This window comes from Puntigrus tetrazona, unplaced genomic scaffold, assembly GCF_018831695.1.
Source record: "Puntigrus tetrazona isolate hp1 unplaced genomic scaffold, ASM1883169v1 S000000080, whole genome shotgun sequence".
Taxonomy (NCBI): Eukaryota; Metazoa; Chordata; class Actinopteri; order Cypriniformes; family Cyprinidae; genus Puntigrus; species Puntigrus tetrazona.
This window is the reverse complement of record NW_025047757.1, coordinates 17,599-39,634: the sequence shown is the minus strand read 5'-3', so window position 1 is coordinate 39,634 and position 22,036 is coordinate 17,599. Positions and strand designations below refer to the sequence as shown.

The 22,036-nt window shown below is 41.7% G+C and overlaps 1 protein-coding gene across 1 annotated transcript; it reads left to right on the top strand.

Annotated features, from left to right (window-relative positions):
- Nucleotides 1–1,146: 1,146 nt before the first annotated feature.
- On the top strand, nucleotides 1,147–21,929 carry LOC122332465 (dynamin-3-like). The gene is given in 26 exon segments (XM_043229786.1): nucleotides 1,147–1,340; nucleotides 1,741–1,991; nucleotides 4,828–4,901; nucleotides 4,978–5,127; nucleotides 5,767–5,936; nucleotides 5,939–5,972; nucleotides 6,777–6,875; nucleotides 8,680–8,840; nucleotides 8,926–9,068; nucleotides 9,481–9,616; nucleotides 9,694–9,718; nucleotides 9,721–9,760; nucleotides 9,982–10,120; nucleotides 10,759–10,845; nucleotides 10,940–11,010; nucleotides 11,794–11,845; nucleotides 12,100–12,108; nucleotides 15,477–15,590; nucleotides 16,763–16,872; nucleotides 18,281–18,367; nucleotides 18,369–18,390; nucleotides 18,903–19,067; nucleotides 19,339–19,353; nucleotides 19,356–19,565; nucleotides 20,381–20,556; nucleotides 21,459–21,929. Coding segments are annotated over 25 exon segments (2,493 nt in total). The 5' UTR covers nucleotides 1,147–1,340; nucleotides 1,741–1,830; the 3' UTR covers nucleotides 21,502–21,929.
- The last annotated feature ends 107 nt before the right edge of the window (nucleotides 21,930–22,036 follow it).

Sequence of the window (22,036 nt, the reverse complement as noted above, 5' to 3'; positions counted from 1 at the left end):
ATGTTATACCCCTAATAGACCTAAGAGATGCAGAGTCTGAGCATTTAGTGGACATTAGCTGTGATGTGAATGAAGTGTTCACACGAAGACATGGCGCTAGCGTTGATGTACTATATTGCATTTAGAATGCTTTCTGATTTTTAGCCTAATTGCAACGATGTACAGAAAACATTTACAATGTGATGAGTAATAAATACTTTCATCTGTGTTTAATACTTGTCTTGTGTATTGTGCTTGCAATTCGTGTTCTTTAACAGTGTATAAAAAAGAAAACAAAAAGAATTAATAGAAAATCTTTAGAAAGGTATACATGTTCCAAGTGTTTAAGATCACAGGTTCAAACACAATCAGATTATATAAACCACGTGTGTACTGTATGTCACCAAATCTGTGTTTTGTTAAATTATTGTTAATTTTTTAAGTGTTTAATTTAAAGATCTGAGATGTTCTGCCACGTGTGTGTACATGTGTGATCTGTGTAGCGTTTTGACAAAATAGGCCTTGTTTTTGATTGTGTTTAATCTCAGCAATCATAAAGCACTGTAAACTAGAATCTATTAACCTCCACAGCGACTATAAACATCAGGTCAGTCAGCAGAAACTAACCTTCATCATTAATGTTTCATTCCGTGCATTCCGTGCAACACGTAAAGTGTGTTTCTTAGACTACTGCTCTCTATTAGCTATTAGAGGAAATCTGATTTACAGGCGCTAGGATTGTAGACTAATTAAGCAGTGAAAAGTACTTAATATGTGTGACGTATAATATAATATACGTGCTTGGTTTCGTCGCTTTGAGCTTCGAGCAGCTTCTCTGAAGATGACAGGAGGATTTGATGCGCCGTGGAGGAGGAGGAGCCGCTCATGAATATTACGCGCGTAACGTCACGTTCATCCTGAGGTCTTTACTGATTGGTTGACAGGCACGTCATTTGTTAGCAATCAGAGCGAAGGCTTAGCTAATGAATATTAATTAGATATCGTGACCGAACGCTCTAGTAGACTGTTCACGCCACCGCAGCCCGTCTCATTAATATTCAAAGAGGAGCTGTTTTCTCCGCGGTGCGATTGGTGCGGCGCCGCTGGACCTCGGCGGAGCTCCGTCTCTGATTGGTCGCGTCCTGCGCCAATCGCTCGACAGCGTTGCATCGTAATTAGTGCGGCTGCGTTGCAGGGCGATTAATTTGTCATTGGAGAGAAAGACTACAGGATGAAATAGCGTGACATACAGATGTGTCCGTTCCGACAATAACACGACTCTGGTTTATTTTATATTCCAGCATCAGTAGCTGGATCAGAGGGTCTGCGGCTCGAGGCGGAGCAGGTGCAGCAGGATAACGGTGAGGATGAATAATGTCAGTTCAGATGGAGGAGACGGGCCGCGGCGATCATGGCGTATCTGATCATATACATCCCTTACAAATACAGACACATGCTTGTATCATCCATACGAATACAGTCACACATCCCTTATTAATGCATCTGCAGCCTTTATGTAATTGTCTGTGTAAATACATCTGCATCTCTTATGTCATTCATTCGTGTGAATAGATACAGGCCTACATCTCTTATGATGCATGTTAAAGACATTAATGTGTAGCAACATGATGCTGATGAAATGAGTGAAGCTGAGGAGCTGCTGATGCTCTTTTAGTCAGTGTTTGCGGATGTAAAAGCAATTGCGCAATGTTTGTGTGTGTGTGTGTGTGTGTGTGTGTGTGTGTGTGTGTGTGCGCGCAGCTGATGCGCGTCTAGATGCGCGCGCCTCCTCCTCTCTATCTCTAGTCCAGACACTGCCGCATCACCTCCATCAGCTCCATCAGCTCCATCATGGGGAACCGGGGCATGGAGGAGCTGATCCCGCTGGTCAACCGGCTGCAGGATGCCTTCAGCTCCATCGGGCAGAGCTGTAACCTGGACCTGCCGCAGATCGCCGTGGTGGGTGGCCAGAGCGCCGGGAAGAGCTCGGTGCTGGAGAACTTCGTGGGCAAGTGAGTGAAGGACATTACATGTTCATTATTGTTTGGAATTGTATTGTTTTAATTAAACTGTATTGGTCGCAGGTGATTAGTTCCCTGTAGTTCAATGGAATATGGCACAATACAGGGAATGGCTTTATTACAAAATAAACAAATATCTCATTTCTAATGTTTATATGCAGATTAAAGTGCTCTTAAATGACTAGTTCAACCAAAAATAAAAATGACTCTATAATCTATTCACCCTGGACCCCTGCTAGGTATATGACGAACACAGTCAGTTCTTTATAACTGTTTCCTGGTTCTTCAGGTTTTAGTAATGCTGGTGAATAGCGGCCGTTATTTTGAAGCTCCGTCAATCAGATATATCTACAAGTACTGCGACGTAAAACTAACCCAATCACCTCCGGGGGATTTCTCATGACCTCTGAAGCAGATCTATAGGTTTTTGGAACAAAAATATTTCTAGTTTTAAAATTCTAACATAAATCACTGACACTGTCGACCTCTGACTCGACGTCTGATGTATGATGTAGGCCAGCCTTCCTCAGATCTTTTCCTGAAGGTCCAATGCGCTGCAGAGTTTAGCTCCAACCCTGACCTACCTGTGATTTTCTAACGCTCCTGAAGACCCTGATCAGCGCTCAGGTGTGTTTGATTAGGGATCTGTTGGTGCAGCTTTGAGGATCACTGATGTAGTCTGTGTCGCACATCGAGAAAGCACTGCATCAATACGTCCCTAAGCAGTTCCCTTCGGTGGAATCATCCCTGCTATTTTGAAGTGTGCTCCACTTTATGAAGTCGACGAGTGACGTTCATAGACAGAGTCAAGCTTCACTTCAAGCTGCTCTATAGACCACGATGCAACACGATGATGATGTCATCGCAGATTGCGTTCCATTTATTTTTTATATTTTTGTTTAGTTAATCTATTTTTTACTTTTATAACAGGCTAAGCACACCTACATTCAGAATGCTGCTCCAAACTCATTCGTAGGAGAAAAATGTGAACGGTAAATTCTACTAAGTGTATCTTGTAAGTGATCGAGGGCTTAGGACGCTTCAGTTCAGCTCAATGCTGGGGTTCTGCCGGACGCCGGTCCTCGTGTAACCTAATCAGTAGCTATGTCTTCATCACCCTGGTTTTATGGCATCAGTAATGGGTGATGAAAACACTAATTTTCGAAAAGAAATGCCTTAATTTGCAACTTAATTTAAGTGCTAAATTACTGCTAAATGCAGTTTTTGATTTGTGAAAAGAAAACGTTCTCCAATTGCATCAAAAATGTCACGTGACTTTTCACTGGAACGCCATTTGAGCTTCTTCTATCTTTTTCATGGCAGTTTCTGAACACACTTAAGGTGCACAGCGCCCTCTGCTGCAGGACCCCGGCGGAGAACGATAATCTGAGGACAGCGATACGATCAGTTAAAGAAAAGCTTGAGATCAGCTCGAGACGTCCCTAGTTAACAACTCATGCTTTATTATGTTTTGAATAGTATTTATAGTGGAAACCATCAAACATTCTAAATGATAGTAATTATAATAAATCAAATATAATACAGTACCCTTAAAGACCCCAATGATGCAAAACATAAAACAGAAATGAGGAGGCAGAGCTTTGCATAACAGAGTGAAAAAAAGAGTGTTAACAGTCTGGAGCTAATGAATGGATGAAACGTCACGCAGATGTTGAGGAGGCTGAAGGACGGGACGGGCTAAACACGTTCACTTCAGGTGTGCTGTGCTGCACATTGAATACAAATGAATTGCATTCTCAGAAAGAAAAGGTGCAAAGCTGTCTCTGGGACAGACAAAATGACAAATAATTGTGGGTTAATTGTAATCCATTACATACCTTTACATATCTTATCTGACATTATCAAGATGAGTTTGTATCTCATTTTATTACCATTTTCTAAACCGTAGTGAATAAAGTGTGATATAATGTGAAAGAAGCTGATGGTGACAGATCTTGTGCTGGAGACTTGTGAAGATCTCCAGGAAGACCGTTCCAAAGCTTCTCAATACAATAATATAATGCATTAAGAATTAGCATCAAACAATATGAACGATATCCAGTCGAGTAGCCAGTGTCATACATGACAATCTATTGACTGAAACATCACTGAAATTAAACATTTATCACACAATTCAGTTAAAAATACTGATAAAGGCCATTAGTAGATTTTGTATTCACTTCTGGTCATTCATATGCAGCAGATGATGTGTAATTCATTAATATAATAATAATAATACGAAAATGCTGGCTTATATATCAGTTTATCAATAAATGAGACATAACTCAAAATTCAGACAACAGCAGATATTGTTTTTATCCAAAGATTCAACTTATTCTGAAAACCGTTTCCATCCAATGAGTCAAAGAGAACAAAATCATCTCTTCTTGGTAAACTGGCTCTAAATATCACTAAGAAGTCACTGAATCGTTTTCATGAATCAGAGCAAGCAGACGTAACACAGTCATTACTTTCGGAGACGGATGCTGCTGTTTGTGACCATTATATAGAAATATTTCAACAGACTTTTATCATATAGATGCTGAGAACCAGATCGGTCTGCTGGTTAGTCGAGTTATCCCATCTCATAGTCACATGCCTTTTTTAACATGCATGCACATTTTTTCTTATCTCATAGAATACATTTTTATATGTAATTTTAGAATGTTTTGAGCATCTTGGTGTTTGATATGATGCTCCAAAATGTGCATAAAAACATGTGGATGGAAACATAACTAGTAAATGTTCCTGATGCTTGGAAAGGACTATCAGTAGATTTGGGGATGATCTGTTTCACTGTAATAGTGTCACTCTGTGTGTTTCGCAGGGATTTTCTTCCCCGTGGATCCGGCATCGTCACCCGCAGGCCCCTGGTTCTGCAGCTCATCAGCGCAAACGCAGGTCAGTCTCAGAGTTATTCTGCCCAGCGTCTTTAGGTCTGTCTGTCTAACATTCGCGTGTCGTCTTGAATCTGTAGAGTGGGCCGAGTTCCTGCACTGCAAAGGGAAGAAATTCACTGATTTCGATGAGGTCCGCCAGGAGATCGAGGCTGAGACGGACCGCGTCACCGGGGCCAATAAAGGCATTTCTCCCATCCCCATCAACCTGAGGGTTTATTCCCCACACGGTACTGGAAACACACACCATCACACACTGCTTTAAACCAATCTCACTGCTTATGGAGGATCTTGAATGCACATGTAGTACGTTCTCGGACAAATCCCAAATCAGAGTGATCCTCCCTGGAGGGGACTTGGGAGTGAGCGGGGCATGTGTGTCTTAATGTACTCGTTGAAATGCACATGTGATGTCATTTCCTCATTATCTTCAGCTGGAAGGTTCCCATGACAACGAACGCAGCACCATCAGAAGATGTTTATTGACATTAATGTTGAATTTCTTTCAATCAAATTTTTGTATCTAGGTTTTACACGCAGGAAATGATCTCAGATACGGAAAAGACAGTATGTTTCATATGGATTATAAAATCAGATAATATGTCTGAGGGTTAAAGATTCAAATTCAATCTTTAGTTTACTATTCTGTTGAGCTGATGAACACAATGGCCAATCAGAGGCGTTCAGATGAGTTTTGTTGTTCAGCGCTCGTGAATTCTCTCTTCATAAAGAACGCAGTGCAGATGTAAGAACAGTGTAAGAGATTCACTCATTAAACAGTATGATTAATAAGCACACAATCATCAGGCTCCGTTAGCATCATCCTGGACCTGGCTGACCCTCTGCCCGTGATCTTTATTCTCTCTCAGTTCTGAACCTGACCCTCATTGACCTTCCGGGCATCACTAAAGTGCCGGTGGGCGATCAGCCGGTCGACATCGAGCATCAGATCCGAGACATGATCATGCAGTTCATCTGCCGCGAGAGCTGCCTGATCCTGGCCGTGACTCCGGCTAACACTGACCTGGCCAACTCGGACGCGCGCTCAAACTGGCCAAAGGCGTGGACCCTCAGGGTGAGTGACCTTCCAGAGCGTCTTACTGTCAAAACCATGCGCTGAAATACGGCAAAGAGAAAAAAATCAGTAATTAACAGCAGTGCGTCGTCAGCGTTGGTAAGCTATTTATATGAAAATCAAGCTCAGATGGAGTTAAGGAGGTTTTGAGCAGTGAATGACGGAGACGGGTGTTTCGTCTGTAGTTATCAAGTGCATCTTATTACAGGCGTTCGTTCACTTCCTACAGGTTACAGGCTACAACATTTATTGTAGCTATAAATGGGCCCTTAGTTTTTCTTGATGTTTAATACATTTGGCCAAAAGCTCAAATGAAGTGCTCAGGCTCTTTTTGTACGTTTTAAATATTCTGTGTTTTCGTTAGATAGACTTCTCCACTCTTAAAACACACAAAAACATTAGACTTTACAGACATATATAGTGTTTAAGTAATTACTGTGCTATTTATATGAGTTTGATGATCCAATGGCGTTACAGTTTTAATGTCAAGCTGTTTTTAATGAATGTCATTGGCTAAACATTTGTAAAACCCTCCGATTGAAAATAATAATGACAAATTATAAAAGCAATATGAAGTATGGATAATTTTTCACGGCATGGCTGACTGTGCTAGGGTATGACTGCCATACTCTGTCCTACAGAAACACCGGCCCTGATCACACACCACGTCCTCATGAGAATAGGATGAAGGTTTATTGTCTTTTGAGGCCGTGGTTTAGTGGTCAGACGTACTGCAGGTTTGAGGTCTTGTTTCTGATGGTTCTTCAGGGGTGTTTTGTGTAAAGCGTGGTCTCACTGTTTCAGGCCAGAGGACCATCGGTGTGATCACTAAACTAGACCTGATGGATGAAGGAACAGACGCTCGAGACGTGCTGGAGAACAAGCTCCTGCCTCTGCGCCGCGGTGAGAAACCTGTTACACCAGCTTAGCTCTCTTCTCAGGAAGTTTTGGTTTTAATTTGGATATCATGTAATTTTTTTATAAATATATATATTTTTATATATATATTATTTATATACAATATTTTAATAATTTTAACATAATTATTGTGATAAACGAGAAAAGCATTTCATAGACTTTCATAGAAAACAATAACTTTGGAAAACATTGCTGAATGTAAATAAATAATATTTGTAAAATAATGTTGACATTTGATATTTTTCATATATAAGTATAAGTGGCAGAAGGTGGTGACCAGCCTTGTCTGAATGAGTGAGTCACTGAATCATTCACTCAACCGATTCATTCAAATGACTCATTCAGTAACAAATCACTGATGTGTGTTGATCAGAGACGCTTCAACAGTTCTGACTTTGATTGGAATTATTTCCATTTGAGATACAGGTCAATACAATAGATAATATTGTATCTAAAATGTAACAAAATATGAACTTGTTTATTGAACTGTTGTATAAATGCACTGGTGCTGATATTGAGGAAGAGCAGCACTCTTGCTCATGTGATATTGTTAAACTGTATCATATGATATAAATATTTTTATATAAAATATAAGTTTTTGCCCTTACATCATGAGTGTCAGGCTCGTATAACTGCATTAATAGACTGTATCTCAGCCATCCTGCATCAGATGCCAAATAAGTGTTTGAATGATTTTAATGGATCATTTTTAGATTACATTTTATTCACCAAATGAATGCATTAAATGAACAAAATATTCCAAAATTTTGAAGGACTGAAACTGTCCACAGGCTCCAGCCACAGTTTGTGTCTTTGTGGTGTGAATTCTCTAAATCAGAGTGATTTCAGACCAAACAATTGCATCTTAATCACTGTCCAGGGTCCGTTCTTCATACGTCGCCAACTCAACTAGATGGATTTAATTGTTGATGATTTCGCCTGATCTTGGATTGTTTGGTTCTCCGAAGCTTGCTGTCATAGCAACAGGTCCGTTAGCTTGAACCTGCTCGGGAGCAGATTATTTCATGGGAACAGGATTAGATAGCGGCTTTATAAACAGAAATGATCATTCAAATCTATCCCAACCTCCGATACATTATGACAAAGAGTATCCTACTGATCCAGAGACAGTCATTTAAAAATACTGAAAATTAATATAAAAATTAATAACAGCCGGGTTTACTCACTGATAAAAATTCCTTTATAACTGTATGGGAGTCTTACACACCTGCTAGAGTTAATCTGAGCTGTGCATTAATTTGAGTGATGACAGATATTATGGGAGTGGCTTGATGGAGCAGGAGATGCAGAGAACATCATCTTGACCCTTCAAAAAATAATTAATGCTGCCACGTTACAAATCTGTTTCAAATTGCTAATTACAACATTCAAATAAAAATTTGTACAAATACTAGAAATTGTGAATAGAAATATTTTGTCTTGCCGCCAGCCAATCGCTGCGATGCTGATCTTGGTTTAAAGTTTACACGCGAATGGGCAGTAATCCTAAATCCTACTAAATTAGCCAGAGAAAGTTAGATATGGATCTTTCAAATCATGTCACATGTATTAAGCAAGGTGAGAAGACCGGCTCCTGGATAGTAAGCCTAGATGTGTTTTAGAGTCAGACACGGTAATACTTTCAAACACGCCTCAGTCGATGGACAGCTGTTGTGTCCAGTACATGATGATCGATTGAGTCATATCTAGAGCCGAGTGTTTGAGCTCATTCAGCTCTGCAGGCTCAGGAAAGTGCACCAGATCACGGGTCAATCGTCTGATCACACAGGATACATCGGAGTGGTCAACCGCAGTCAGAAGGACATCGATGGGAAGAAGGACATCAAAGCGGCTCTAGCAGCAGAGAGGAAGTTCTTCCTGAGTCACCCGTCCTACAGACACATAGCAGACGGCATGGGCACCCCACACCTGCAGAAGGTCCTCAATCAGGTACTGTGCCCAGTCCGTGCGTCACTGGTGACCCGAAGACCTTCATCACTGTAATTCATGCAGCGCTACATCTGTGTTTTCACAGCAACTGACCAACCACATCCGGGACACTCTGCCTGCCTTCCGCAGTAAACTACAGTCACAGCTGCTTTCACTGGACCGAGAGGCTGAGGAGTACCGGCACTACCGGCCCGATGACCCGTCACGCAAGACCAAAGCCTTGCTGCAGTCAGTCACGCAAACACCAGACCATACGCTAACACCAGACCACACGCTAACAACAGACCACACGCTAACACCAGACCACACGCTAACAACAGACCACACGCTAACACCAGACCACACGCTAACACCAGACCACACGCTAACAACAGACCACACGCTAACAACAGACCACACGCTAAAACCAGACCCATCACGCAAGACCAAAACCCTGCTGCAGTCAGCTACTATGTGCAGTATGTGTAATATAATTCATCAGATCAGCAAGATCAGGATTACTTAGACATGATTAGTTGAGTCCTCACTTTCACAATGCTTTACTGTTGCTCTTCAGAGACACTGTCCAGATGTAGGGCACTAGATCAGGACTGGTCTTATGGATTGAGTGTGAAACAGAAGTGTTTCTGTGCGTCTTCAGAATGGTGCAGCAGTTCTCGGTGGACTTCGAGAAGCGTATCGAAGGCTCTGGGGATCAGGTGGACACCGTGGAGCTGTCTGGAGGAGCCAAGATCAACCGCATCTTCCACGAGCGCTTCCCCTTCGAGCTGGTCAAGGCGAGTCACACAAACTCTGTCAAACATCTGTTCTTACTTCTTCACCCTAACCGTGTTTCTGACCGTCTGTGTGACAGATGGAGTGCGACGAGAAGGAAATGCGACGGAAATCAGCTACGCCATCAAGAACATCCACGGCATCAGGTGAAGCTCGTTTGAGTCGTTCACAGCAGCTTCAGCTCATTTACTGCAGGATCAGATCTGTGTAGGGTCATCCAAGTGATCATCCTTATAAATGAAGATTGCTTTAATTTGGAAAATGCCCGTGAAATGTACGATACGTGATAATCGAATCCCTGGATCTGTGGGTGTCATGGTCAGGAGTGTGTTATAAATCAGCGCTGAAGTTAGCTGTTCTTCTGCAGGACGGGTCTGTTCACTCCAGACATGGCCTTCGAGGCGATCGTGAAGAAGCAGGTGGTGAAGATCAAGGAGCCGTGTATTAAGTGTATTGATCTGGTGGTTCAGGAGCTGATCAACACGGTCCGTCAGTGCTCTAATAAGGTGCTTCGCTCTCTGTTCTACACTAACATGACTGCATTACTCACAGTTCAGCACCAGTGCATTATTTCTTATATGAGACAGACACAAGATGAACTTAAAGTGACATGCACTGATTTTTCCCATTTATATATATCACTGTTTTAATAAGATTCAGTATTTTAATCATACAGTGAAAACTGATTTGTTTTATATTTGGAAGTCTAGAAATATTCAAGTACTCAAAATATAACAAAATCAGTCATTTTGATCACAAAAAAAAAACCCATGAAACCCTGTTGGGATTGATAAATTCCAACATTATGTCCGTGTGTCTCAAGTGCTGCAGGCCTTTATTCCTCTTTCTTCATTATTGCTCAGTGACGTTGAATCAGCAGTGTTTAGTCGAGAGTGTAGTTCATCACTTTAGGAGAAGTTCACCCAGAGTTCACCTCACTATTAGTAGCTTTATTTTGTCCATCAGAGTGGAGCATAACAGACTGAACCACATGAGCAGGCCGTAGTATTAGTAGTATTAGTATTAACATGCACCAGTAGATTCTGCTCCCGGAGGAGTGTTGTTAAAGGCAGCCCTCGCTCTGGTTCAGTGCTTTGACACACCTAAGGTCAGGCTTCTAATCTTGTGTTTTCTGCATGTTCAGCTGGATTCGTTCCCTCGTCTGCAGGAAGAGACAGAGCGGATCGTCACGTCTCATATCCGCGACCGAGAGAGCAAAGCCAAAGAGCAGGTACAGCACTCCTGGATATGTGTGTGTGTGTGTGTGTGTGTGCAGGTGGATAACAAGATTACGGCTCTGTAACAAGATTACTGTGTCTCTGCAGGTCCTGCTGCTCATCGACGTTCAGCTCGCCTACATTAACACCAACCACGAGGACTTCATCGGCTTCGCCAAGTATGTCTGAGCACAGGGCCTGAGAAACAGTTCTCATTGATAATGATAATAAATGGGTATTGTTTTTTTAAACCGAATATTGAAATATGATATTTTTAATGAAACAATCCTCTAAATATGAAACTAGAAGTTCCAGTAGAAGACGGCAGTATTGATTGAGTCACTGAATCAGTCCCTCAACCAGTTCAAACAGCTGTGACTGTCTTTATGAATGATTCACTGAATCATTTACTCTGAATCACCGATGTGTGTTCATCAGAGATGTTCTTCTGTTGGCGGTTTGAAATTAATCAAAAACACAATATTGTGTCTGAAATGCAACACGTTTTCAAATATTGTGTAAAACCTGTAGCTTATTTTAACTGGTGCAGATACTGAAAGGGTCATGAACTGCCTTTGTTTTTGTGTTGTACCGTTGTTCTCTGAGCACTACCTATAATGTTATGTAGATTTTTACATTAGAAAAATCATAAGTAATGGGCTACTTTCTGTGCTGTTCTAACCCACCTCATCAGAACACTGTTTGAGTACACGCCCACTGCTATGATTGGCTAACAGTTGTGTATGATTGACAGCATACATTCCTCATTGTAATGAACTGAACAGAAGAGTCGAGTGGATCCATATGCAGACCTTTATTCTGAGACATTGTCATTATTGAAATGTATATATTCACCAGTGCTTTCTCTCTTTTTTCTCTCTCTCTCACTCTCACGCACACACACTGTCTCTCTTTCTCTCTCTCACACACACACACACACACACACACTCTGTCCCTGTCAGTGCTCAGCAGCGCAGCAGTCAGGCGAGTAAGAAGAGTTCGGCGGGGAATCAGGTGAGTGCTCCGGTGTTTGTGAAGGCCATCTGTGTTTATGGCTCTCCAGACATCGAATCTCTTTATTGTTTTGTTAACATTTTACATGGCTTTGACTTTCTTCCTGCTCTGCTTTTATTGACTTTATAGTTCAGTAGTTGTTGAGTTTGTCCATGTAGAGCAGTGTTTGTGTTCTCACACACGCGTGTCATGTTCTCTTCACTATCCTCCCGTGAGAGCGGCTCCTGTTGATGTGCTGTTGTGTTTGGCTCCAGGAGCTCCAGGTAAGAGTCTCTCGTGTGTCTCATCACTTCTATCAGAGCGAGTTATCTCTGTCTCAGCACACACTGCCGACAGACAGAAGCTCCTCTGTTCATCCTAACCCAACAACAGAACAGACATTACACAAGCATTCGTGTTTCCTCATTACTTTATGTGACGTGATATGTTCCCTTTGCTTTATTTTTCTCATTTCCACGGTTCTTCTCTGGCAGAACAGATTCATCTTTACTGTGCACAAGCGTAGTCACAGCAGTTTTATGTTTGATATCATAGAGTTAAACTGTACTGTATACAGCACAGCCTGTGGCATTCAGAGTTTCATTGCAACTTTGATACAAAAATCAACATTTCTGTCACAATACCATGGTGCAGTAATGGTTACTAAAGTAAATCTGTGGTAAATGCTGGTGATTTGTAGTTTGAAAAGCCTTCTGTCTCATTGCACAGTGTTTCTTCTGTTTCATCCAGCTTTAAACTACTTTGAATCAGAGTCTCACAGCGTTTAGTGTCGTGTGAATCTGACTCATTATCTTCATTATTTTATTACACTTTTGGTGAATAAACTTTGTACTGAGCACTTATCGAGCCCTTGATATCAGTTTATCAAGGAAAAATATGTTGTTTTAATTAACGTTATTGTTTTATCAGTGGAACGGATCCTGAGAGATTTTCTGCTGAGTTATGTCAAGAATAAGTGCAGGAAAGTTATAAGCAGAATAAGAGACAACAGGCTGGTGAATTATTGAAAAATAATACCAATCTGCGGTGTAGCTGGCAAACTGCTTCACATCTTACCCTGATTACTGCTTCAGTCACAGAAGAATCAGACTCCATGTGGACAGTTACACCTCAGTACGTTTCAATAATTCAGTGCCTCCTTGTTAGTTATTCCTTAGAGTATAGTCAATAATTATTCATTTTCCTGCTTTTCACTCATTCACTCTATAATGGTTTCATTTGGACTGCAGCTCCATGATCTTTTCTGAATAATGACATATATTTGCATTTCTAAACCCGTGGAAAAGAAATGGAATCTGAAGCATCAAATGTGTTTTAAAAGGAGCATTTCATGCACAGATGTTTGTTTTGGAGTTTTGTTACTCTTGCTGGAGGATGTCAGACACAGGTTTAATGTGTTTTAGGGTCAGTCCGGTTGATTTCTTGACCACAGAAGCTAGGATCAGTGTGGTGTACCGATGAGAGAGAAGGGTTTTCAGTTATCCATAAGTGAAGACTGGGCTTTAATGAAGGAGATCTTGAGTGTGTGTGTGTGTGTGTGTGTGTGTGTCTCTTCAGGCCTCATCTCCTCCGGCGTCTGGCATCATTGTAAGGCTGATGTGTTTTACTGAATGCACTGTGATGGAGCAGTAGAGATGTGGTTAAGTTCACTGCATGAACCAGAGGACGTTTCTTCAGATTCCTGTGTGTCTTGAAATCCTTCTCACACTGCATTCAGGAAGCATTCAAACCCGCTCACTCTTCTATTATCTTGTAGCCTTAGTCTATAATACTGTTGTTAGTTCACCATCTACACTTCCTGCCACACGATGACAAAGCAAAATGTATTATTATTTCATATTTTGTCATTATGTGGTTCTGAGTGGCGATGGATGAAGGGTGTGAATACTTTCTGGATGGCTTGTTAGTCAAACACGGAGCACTGTATGTAAGATCTCACTCCAGAGACTCAGATGGACGCATGATCACGCATGCTGGAGACTGGACCTTTTACATCTGTTATTAATGACTACTATATTAATACATGTTTATTAGGACATAATAAACAAATTACTTTCATTATGGTAGAACAGACTGTTGTAATCCTGGCTGCTGATTGGTCAATACTGCTTTGCGGATAATTTCAGCTGTAGAGTAACAGGTTTGAGCATTTTATCCAATCACAGGGCAGCTCTATTAATGTTGCTTTCGGATATTCTAGATGAAGTTAAAGGACTTACATGTACAGTATGTGATATGTCTCAGGTGTCCCCAGAATGTGTGTGTGAAGTTTCAGCTCAAAATACCCCACAGATCATGCCTGTTTTGAGAGGAAGCAGAAGTGTTTTCATTCATGTCTCTTTAAATGTAAATGAGCTCCAGTGCCCACCCCCTTTTCTAGAACAGGGCTGTAAATAAATCCTCTTTCATGCCTTATTGCGCTTTAGGGTTAGATGTTAGATGCACACAGGATTATGTTAAACACACAAAGGAAGTACAAAACAGTGAGTTATATCTGAGAAGGTAAACGCTGGGAAAGAAATGGCATGTTTATTTTAAATGTTTGTGGCAAATAAATAAATGAGAACACGTGTCTTCTGAGGCTACGACTCTGAACATCAGTACAGCCAAAGACAGAACAGTTAGCATGCATTATTTTTGTTGCGTAGGTGAAAACGTGCATATTAAGGGGTGGTAATATTATAAGAAGATCGCTTTTTCACAAGCTTGCAGAGAAAGGCTAATAAAATTACTGGGTTGTTCTTTTGTTCCCTGGGTTGATGCACCTTGGACCCTATTACAGCACTTGCTAAACACTGAAATATTAGGTATTTCTGAAGGTGGTGATAGTCACTCTGTGAATATCAAGATTTATTAAAAAACATGATACATATTGTCTCACATCACTTTGTGTACTCTACATAGTGCACTCTTAAAGCTGTACATGGCTTTTATTATCTGCCACAGTTGACTGATAGCTCCTCCCCCTTCGTTCCGTAATTAAAGCTGTGACAGTTGAGTGCATGAAGCATCCATCAAAACCACTAGCAGCCATCTTCAGCCAGAAAAGCGTAACGGCTAATCCTAACATGCTAACAGAAAGCAGACCAGAGGTCTAGTGTTATACTAAACAATACTTTTGAATTGAACTGTTTTAAATTTACCCCGAAATGCTGTTGTGTAAGAGAAGTTGCGACATTTTATTTGGTTTGTAGGCACTTCTCATTCATCTGTATGGGATCAAAATATCATACAACTCTGAAATTCAATGATATCAGGACTGTTTTGTGATTGGTTATTAAGTTAGCCAAGCGTTCGTTTTCTCCTGTAGTAAGTAATATAGACCCTCTCATTTCTCAATAGTAAGACAGTCTCTGTTGTCCAACATCCCATGCTTTGTTTCTTCACTTATTAAAGTGCATCATCCAGGTATTTAAAGTGCACTTGACCTCTTTGAAATGTTCTGTGTGAACACACTACTCACACTTTCCATGCTACAAAGCCTGATGGAGTGCAGAAGAATGTGATTTGGGACTGTCTCACGCTGCTGATTTCTCACCTCATTCATCCTCATTGGTCCGTGTCTCCTGCACTGATCTCTGCTGTGTTTCTGAAGGCGGTGTGTTTGTAACGCGTCTGGTTTTAATCTCAGGTGATCCGCAAGGGCTGGCTGACCATTAACAACATCAGCATCATGAAGGGAGGAGCGAAGGAGTACTGGTTCGTGCTGACCGCCGAGAGTCTTTCCTGGTTCAAGGATGGCGAGGTGAGCGTTCTCAGATCCTGAAAGCCTCTGATAGGACTTGATGACTTTATGTGATAATGTTCACTACATCATTTTCATTTTCATAAAACACGTTTATACGGTAGTCTAGCCATGCTGTTTCAGCGTCATAAAATGTAATAGCAGTTTGTCTACGCTCCGGTCGGGTTCTACTCAATGATTCTGGATGAGGGTAAGGAACTGGTGGCAGCGCATTGTGTTTTCACCAGAAATGCGATGTTTAGGCTTTAGCGATATATGAGCTTTTACAGATAATTAGCACCTGGTCATTAGACTACTAAAAAACAAAAACGTATATTTTTATGAACAAAAATGCTCCAAATGTTTTCTAAACATTATATTGAAATATAATAATTTTGTCATTACACACAAAACTGAACTATTTTAATGTTGAAACAGTAGTATAAGCTGTTTTGGGAGGAGGGGGAAAAGACTTCATCACGAGCACATGAGCACTCAGAGCAGCAATACTGCGTTTTAGGTGTTTATAAGCCTGTATATTTAGATTTATATTTCAGCCACCTATGTTAATACGATTATACTTGCTGCGATTATGAGCTCAATCACATTATTTAAATCAAAGTATTGTGTTTACATGAGGTGAAGTTTACTTGCAGTATTGCCAAAATCTCATTAAATCGCATTAAGACCGTCCATGTAAACGACCTCAGTGATTCAGGAATAAGACTTTAAGACTGAAAACAGAATCACATTCATATCCAACATGAGTCGCCACAGGAATGAGGACAGAAAGTGTGTCTGGAATCAATTCAATAATTTATTCAATAATTCTGTGCTCAAATGTACAGATTCTGTCTTTGTTTAGGTTTTATTTTGATTGACAAACTCTTGTCATGACATATTCCTCTCAACAGATGCAAACTAACTACACTCACTGCACAAATGTATAATGCTGGTTTGTGTTTACTTGTGTCTCTTTTCTCTTTTTCTACACCCATCGTTTCTTCATCGTTTCTTTACATGTCTAATCAAACTCTCCTTTCCAGGTTCCTACCTTTCTCTCCCAACTTTGTAGCTTATAGTCAGTTTTTTACAGATTCCTTTCTTTATGTAAAGGAGTCAATCAATCATGAAAAGAATGTGTAAAAAGTTCAGTTCTGCTGCTGACCCATGGCTTTATCTGGATCCACTTGGAGAAAGAGAAGAAGTACATGCTGCCTCTGGACAATCTGAAGGTCAGGGACGTGGAGAAGAGCTTCATGTCCAGCAAGCACATGTTTGCCATCTTCAACACAGAGCAACGGTAAATTTCTTTCAGTCTTCAGTGTTTTAAATGCAATCGTTTCATGAAATCAGTTGTTAAAGAACACAGCACCATGAAGCTCATGAAGCACCTTGAAAACAATAACTATAACGCGACACTTCTAATAATCATTCATGTCCAGAGCACTGCTGTAATAGAGGAGTCACAGAGTTTTAATAAATCCTGACAAACATAAACACATTTAACGATGGACACCAGACACAGGGCAGGACACGCTTTAAATACAGAACATGATGAAGGAACAACTCAAAACACCTGGGAAACACAGCTGGGATGAAACCAAACAATTAAAGGCAAGACAGAATCTGGGTCACGAGAGGTCGGGGCACACAGGACATGGGGCAAACTGTAACATTACCCCCTCACCCTAGGCACGATTTGCACCATAATATAGCAATCAAACTGGAGAGGTAGGGTTGGCAGAGTCACAGATAGCCTCCCGGACAGATCAGGAGTCTCTGGTGGCCTTTGTAGGTCTGGGGACTCGGGACCATTATCCACATCCACATCATACACGTTTTCTTGAAGTTTAGCGTTCGGGAGGACCGGGCTCTTGCGGCAGCTCTAGAAGAGTGGGCTCTAGGGGGCGCTCTGAAAGTCTAGTCACTGGGGGGTGTTTGGCAAGCACGCAGACCTCGGGGGTACTTGGCCAGCACAGAGACTTGGGGACGCCTGCGAGGCACGGGCACTGGAAGCACAGGAACTGGGGACGGCTCTCCTGGCCGTGACTGGGGAACCGGATTCTCTGGGATCGGGCATGGCACTTCAAGCCATTATGGCCCTTTCAGCCTTCCATAGTGCCTGTCGGCGGGCTTGCTTGGACCACAGACGCCGAGCTGGTTCCGGCTCGGGCCGAACTCTTCCCAGACACTGGTAGATGGCTTCTCTTCAACACAGTCCTGTGGTGCCTGGGAGGTCTACGGGGCAATAATAACAGGCCCTGAGCTGGAACAGATGAATGATGGCCATGTCTTCCAGCATCGCCAGCTGACAAAAATTTTCCCTTCGGGAAAGGTCAAAGGTGCGTGCAGCGAACTCCATCGTTGCAGAGGGAATAATAAATAAATAAAATAAATATGAGGTTTGTCGTTTACTGTTTGATTTATCTTTCGGTCAGTCTTTTAATCATCCAACTTTGAAGGGTACACGGCAAACATAAAGACATTTAATGACACAGACTCAGAACTGGACACAAATTAAAAACAGAACATGATGAAGGAACATGATCGATAATTGTGATGATTTGTGATGATTGTGACGATCTGTGGTGATTGTGATAGTTGTCATGATCGGTGATGATCACGATCATTGTGATGCTCTGTGAAGATCTGTGATGATTGTGAAGGAGGAGCGAGGCTCTTCTGAGTAACATCTGGTTTTGTCTCAGGAATGTCTTCAAGGACAACCGTTTCTTGGAGCTGGCGTGTGACAGTCTGGAGGAGGTGGACAGCTGGAGAGCATCTCTTCTGCGCGCGAGTTTATCCTGAGAAGGCTGCGGTCAGTGACTCTCGCTGATTCTTCACTCACATCAATATGATCATGAGAAGCTCACACTTCTTCTGAGGTTTTGAGGGCACCAATAGATGTTTTCAAAAAAAAAATTCATATTTAAAATAAGAAATCATTGAGTAGGATTTTACACTATCTGCTTAATGGTGTTGTGTGTATTTATCTCATTGCATAGATGGACAAATAAAATTACCTTATTTTATAAAGCGTGACCGATGATTAATGAGAAAACATTTTGTTGTTCAATTTCGTTTTTACATTATTTCTATATACAGTATTTTTTACAATTAAGCGCAAGCTTCAAGTTTCACGTGATTCTTTGATTGTAATGTGAGTATAGTGAAGTGCATTAAAAACAGATTTTCACACACATCCTCCAAATGAACCCATAACCACAAGCAAGTTTATGCATGAATTAATTCGTCCTTCTAATCTGTAAGCTTAGAAGGACTATGAGGCTCATGGCTGATCTCTGAGCGGCTGTGTTCTCCTTCGCTCAGGTGGAGAGTGAGAGTTCTGGCCCGTCTGAGAACTTCTCCATGGACCCTCAGCTGGAGAGGAAGGTGGAGACCATCCGGAACCTGGTGGACTCCTACATGGCCATCGTCAACAAGTGCATCCGTGACCTCATGCCCAAGAGCATCATGCATCTTATGATCAATAATGTAAGGACAAATAACTTCATTATCAACAGAGTCTGACGAATAGTTTATGACTTTGTAACAAACTAAATTTTGTAATCTTTCTGTATCTTGAAAATAAATGGCATGTATGCTGTTATGTTATGCATTAATTGTGGCTTAATTTTCTGAATGTGAATGTAATGTAAAAAGCTCTGCACATACACCGTACAGAAAAGACAGGAGAGCGTGTTGAGCTCATAAAGAATCATGTAAACCAGAGCTGGACACACACTGACTTTACGTTGCTCCTCAGGTGAAGGACTTCGTGCTAACGCGGAGCTCCTGGCTCAGCTGTACTCGGCCGGGGATCAGAACGCTCTGATGGACGAGTCTCAGGAGCAGGTTCAGCGGCGTGAGGAGGTTCTGCGCACACACCACGCTCTGAAGGAGGCTCTGGCCATCATCGGAGACATCTCCACCACCACCGTCTCCACCCCGCTGCCTCCGCCTGTTGATAACTCCTGGCTGAGCGCGGCGGAGGACCCGCAGGTAACGGATAGAGTATAAACTCCAGTAGACCATATATTGTTGTAGTCATGTGTTAAGTCACATTGAATCAGTGTTCCGTGTCTGTTTTCATGCATTGAATGAAGTTAAATCCTCCGTTTTTTTGAGCTGCAGTGATGGTGATTGCCAAGAACAATGTCCATGACCCTTTCCAGTGTTTACTACTGATCACAGAACTGAAAAAACACAGCACTTGCTGAATCACGATTGCAGTTTAATATCGATTAACCTGGGGTCTTTCTATTCTTTCTAATCTATTCATTATAAGCAATATAACAAGAAAAAAATTCTAAAACATAATAGAATGTCTGTTTTCTCATTAATTATTTAGGGAAAAAGTGTCACTAGAAACCTGAGGTTTGTAAATGTGTAATTATCTCATCACTCAATACATGCAGTGCTCTGTTTCATACACAATGATGTGATGTTCATGTGAATATCATCAGGAAAAACTCCACTGGTTGAGAATACGGTTGAGATCATGAATATTGAATGTATAGGGAAATGCTCTCTGATGATGACAGAGATGTTCATTTGCTCAAATCAAACGCTTTTCAAAGTTTCAAAGGTAGATAAATATGCTTTAGTTTATTCTTCTGTAATTGTTCTTAAAATAATTTTTTCAGATCCTTCCATGTCCGCTTCTCTAAAGAGAGATAATGTAATCGTGATTGTTGAAACATTGACTCGTGTAAGGGATGGAGCTGGACTGATGCAGGTTCTCTCGAGGTTCTTGTTGTGTCTTTCTCTCTGTAGCTGAGTGAAGTGTGTGTGTGTGTGTGTTCTGCAGGTCTCCTCCTCCGAGTCCCACGGCTCCTCGCCGGATGTCTGCGGGACAGAGACCTGCTGGTAGAGGAGCTCCTCCGCCTCCATCCCGGCCCGGGCCCCTGGGGCCCCTGAACAACAGCGCTGACAGCCCACAGGTGCCCAGCCGGCCCAACCGAGCGCCTCCCAGCATCCCCAGGTGAGGTCTGAGCCGTCTCCCTCTCATCTCTCACTTACCATGAGCTTCTAATGGCTTAACATCGTCCCCTCCAGCACACACACACACACACACACACACACACACACAACTACGGAACTACTAACGGATTTTACAAGAGCACTAAAACTAGGTACAATTCCAGTACTAGAGCAACAGACAGGTGACCTCTAATCAGTGCTGACCAGAATCATCAGGACACTAGTACCATCCGCAGCTAAAATGTCAATTATTTCTATCTTGTGTCGGTAAGAAATATCAGTTTATATTGATTGTAATAATCCAGTGAGATGTTTGAGATCATCATCAGTCTGTCTGAATGACATGAAGAAACAGAACAAACTGAGACAGACTCAATCCAGAAGAACTGCGTCGCGAGACTCTTCAAGAAAGCTACAAAACTTTTTTAGGCACATGTTAAAAATGCTGTAAAAATTATGTCATAAATATTTTTTCTTGATCAATTAACTTCTATAAACTGAACTCATCATTTGTTGTGAACATCTCTGTGTGTTTAAAGCAGCTTTAGTCCTCTGTCCTCTTCTCAGGAGTTTCTCAGGAGCTTTGCAGGTATCTTTCTTGAAGCGTCTCTGAGACACAGTTCTTCTGGATAGAGTCTGTTTCAGTTTGATCTGGTTCTTCATATCATTCAGACCGACTGATGATGATCAGATGAGATCTCTAACATCTCACATAGCTGCTGCTGATGAAACTAGTGTTCTGATGATTTTATCAGTAAATAAATGAACCTCACGAGTGCTTCTAACACTAGACTGCTTACAGACACTAACTCTGTCTTCTGTCTCTTACCATCCACTGCCTTCCTCAACGCTTCTGCTGCCACGAACTGCTTTCTTCTACTTCTTCTTCTTCTCGTAACCCAGCCGGCGTCCTCCACCTTCCCCGACCCGGCAGGTTCCTCCGTGAGCGGCTCGAGCCGCCGAAGCCCTGCATGTCCAGTGGTCTGGTCTGGTCTGGTCTGGTCTGGTCTGTGATAGCAGTGCTTGTGTTGTCTGTCAGTGCCTGTGCTTCAGAACATCTCCAACCCTTCGTGATCTGCTCTGCTTCTCTCCTGAAGCTCCAGTCACGTTCTAGCCCTGCATGTTCCTTCATCTTAGGCTGTTGATATGCGTCTTCACATACTCGTGTCATATTGGACCATAGTGTGTGTGTGTGTGTGTGTGTGTGAGCGGTATATATTAGTGTGTGTACGTCTGGAAGCGTGCGCGCGTGTGTGTGTGTGTGTTTGTGGCTAAATTAAAATATAAAGGTGTAAAATAGTTGTCTTTACATTTAAATTATTAATGTTTTTATTTCAGTAATGTTGTTTGTCATTGAAAAGGCTCAGAGAGACCTTTTTTCTTAGTTGTGAACGCTGGTTTTAAACGCAGACATCTTTAGACGTCATTGTCTGCAAACACTTAAATGTGAGCACCAAAATATAAAATATATTCATCTTCTT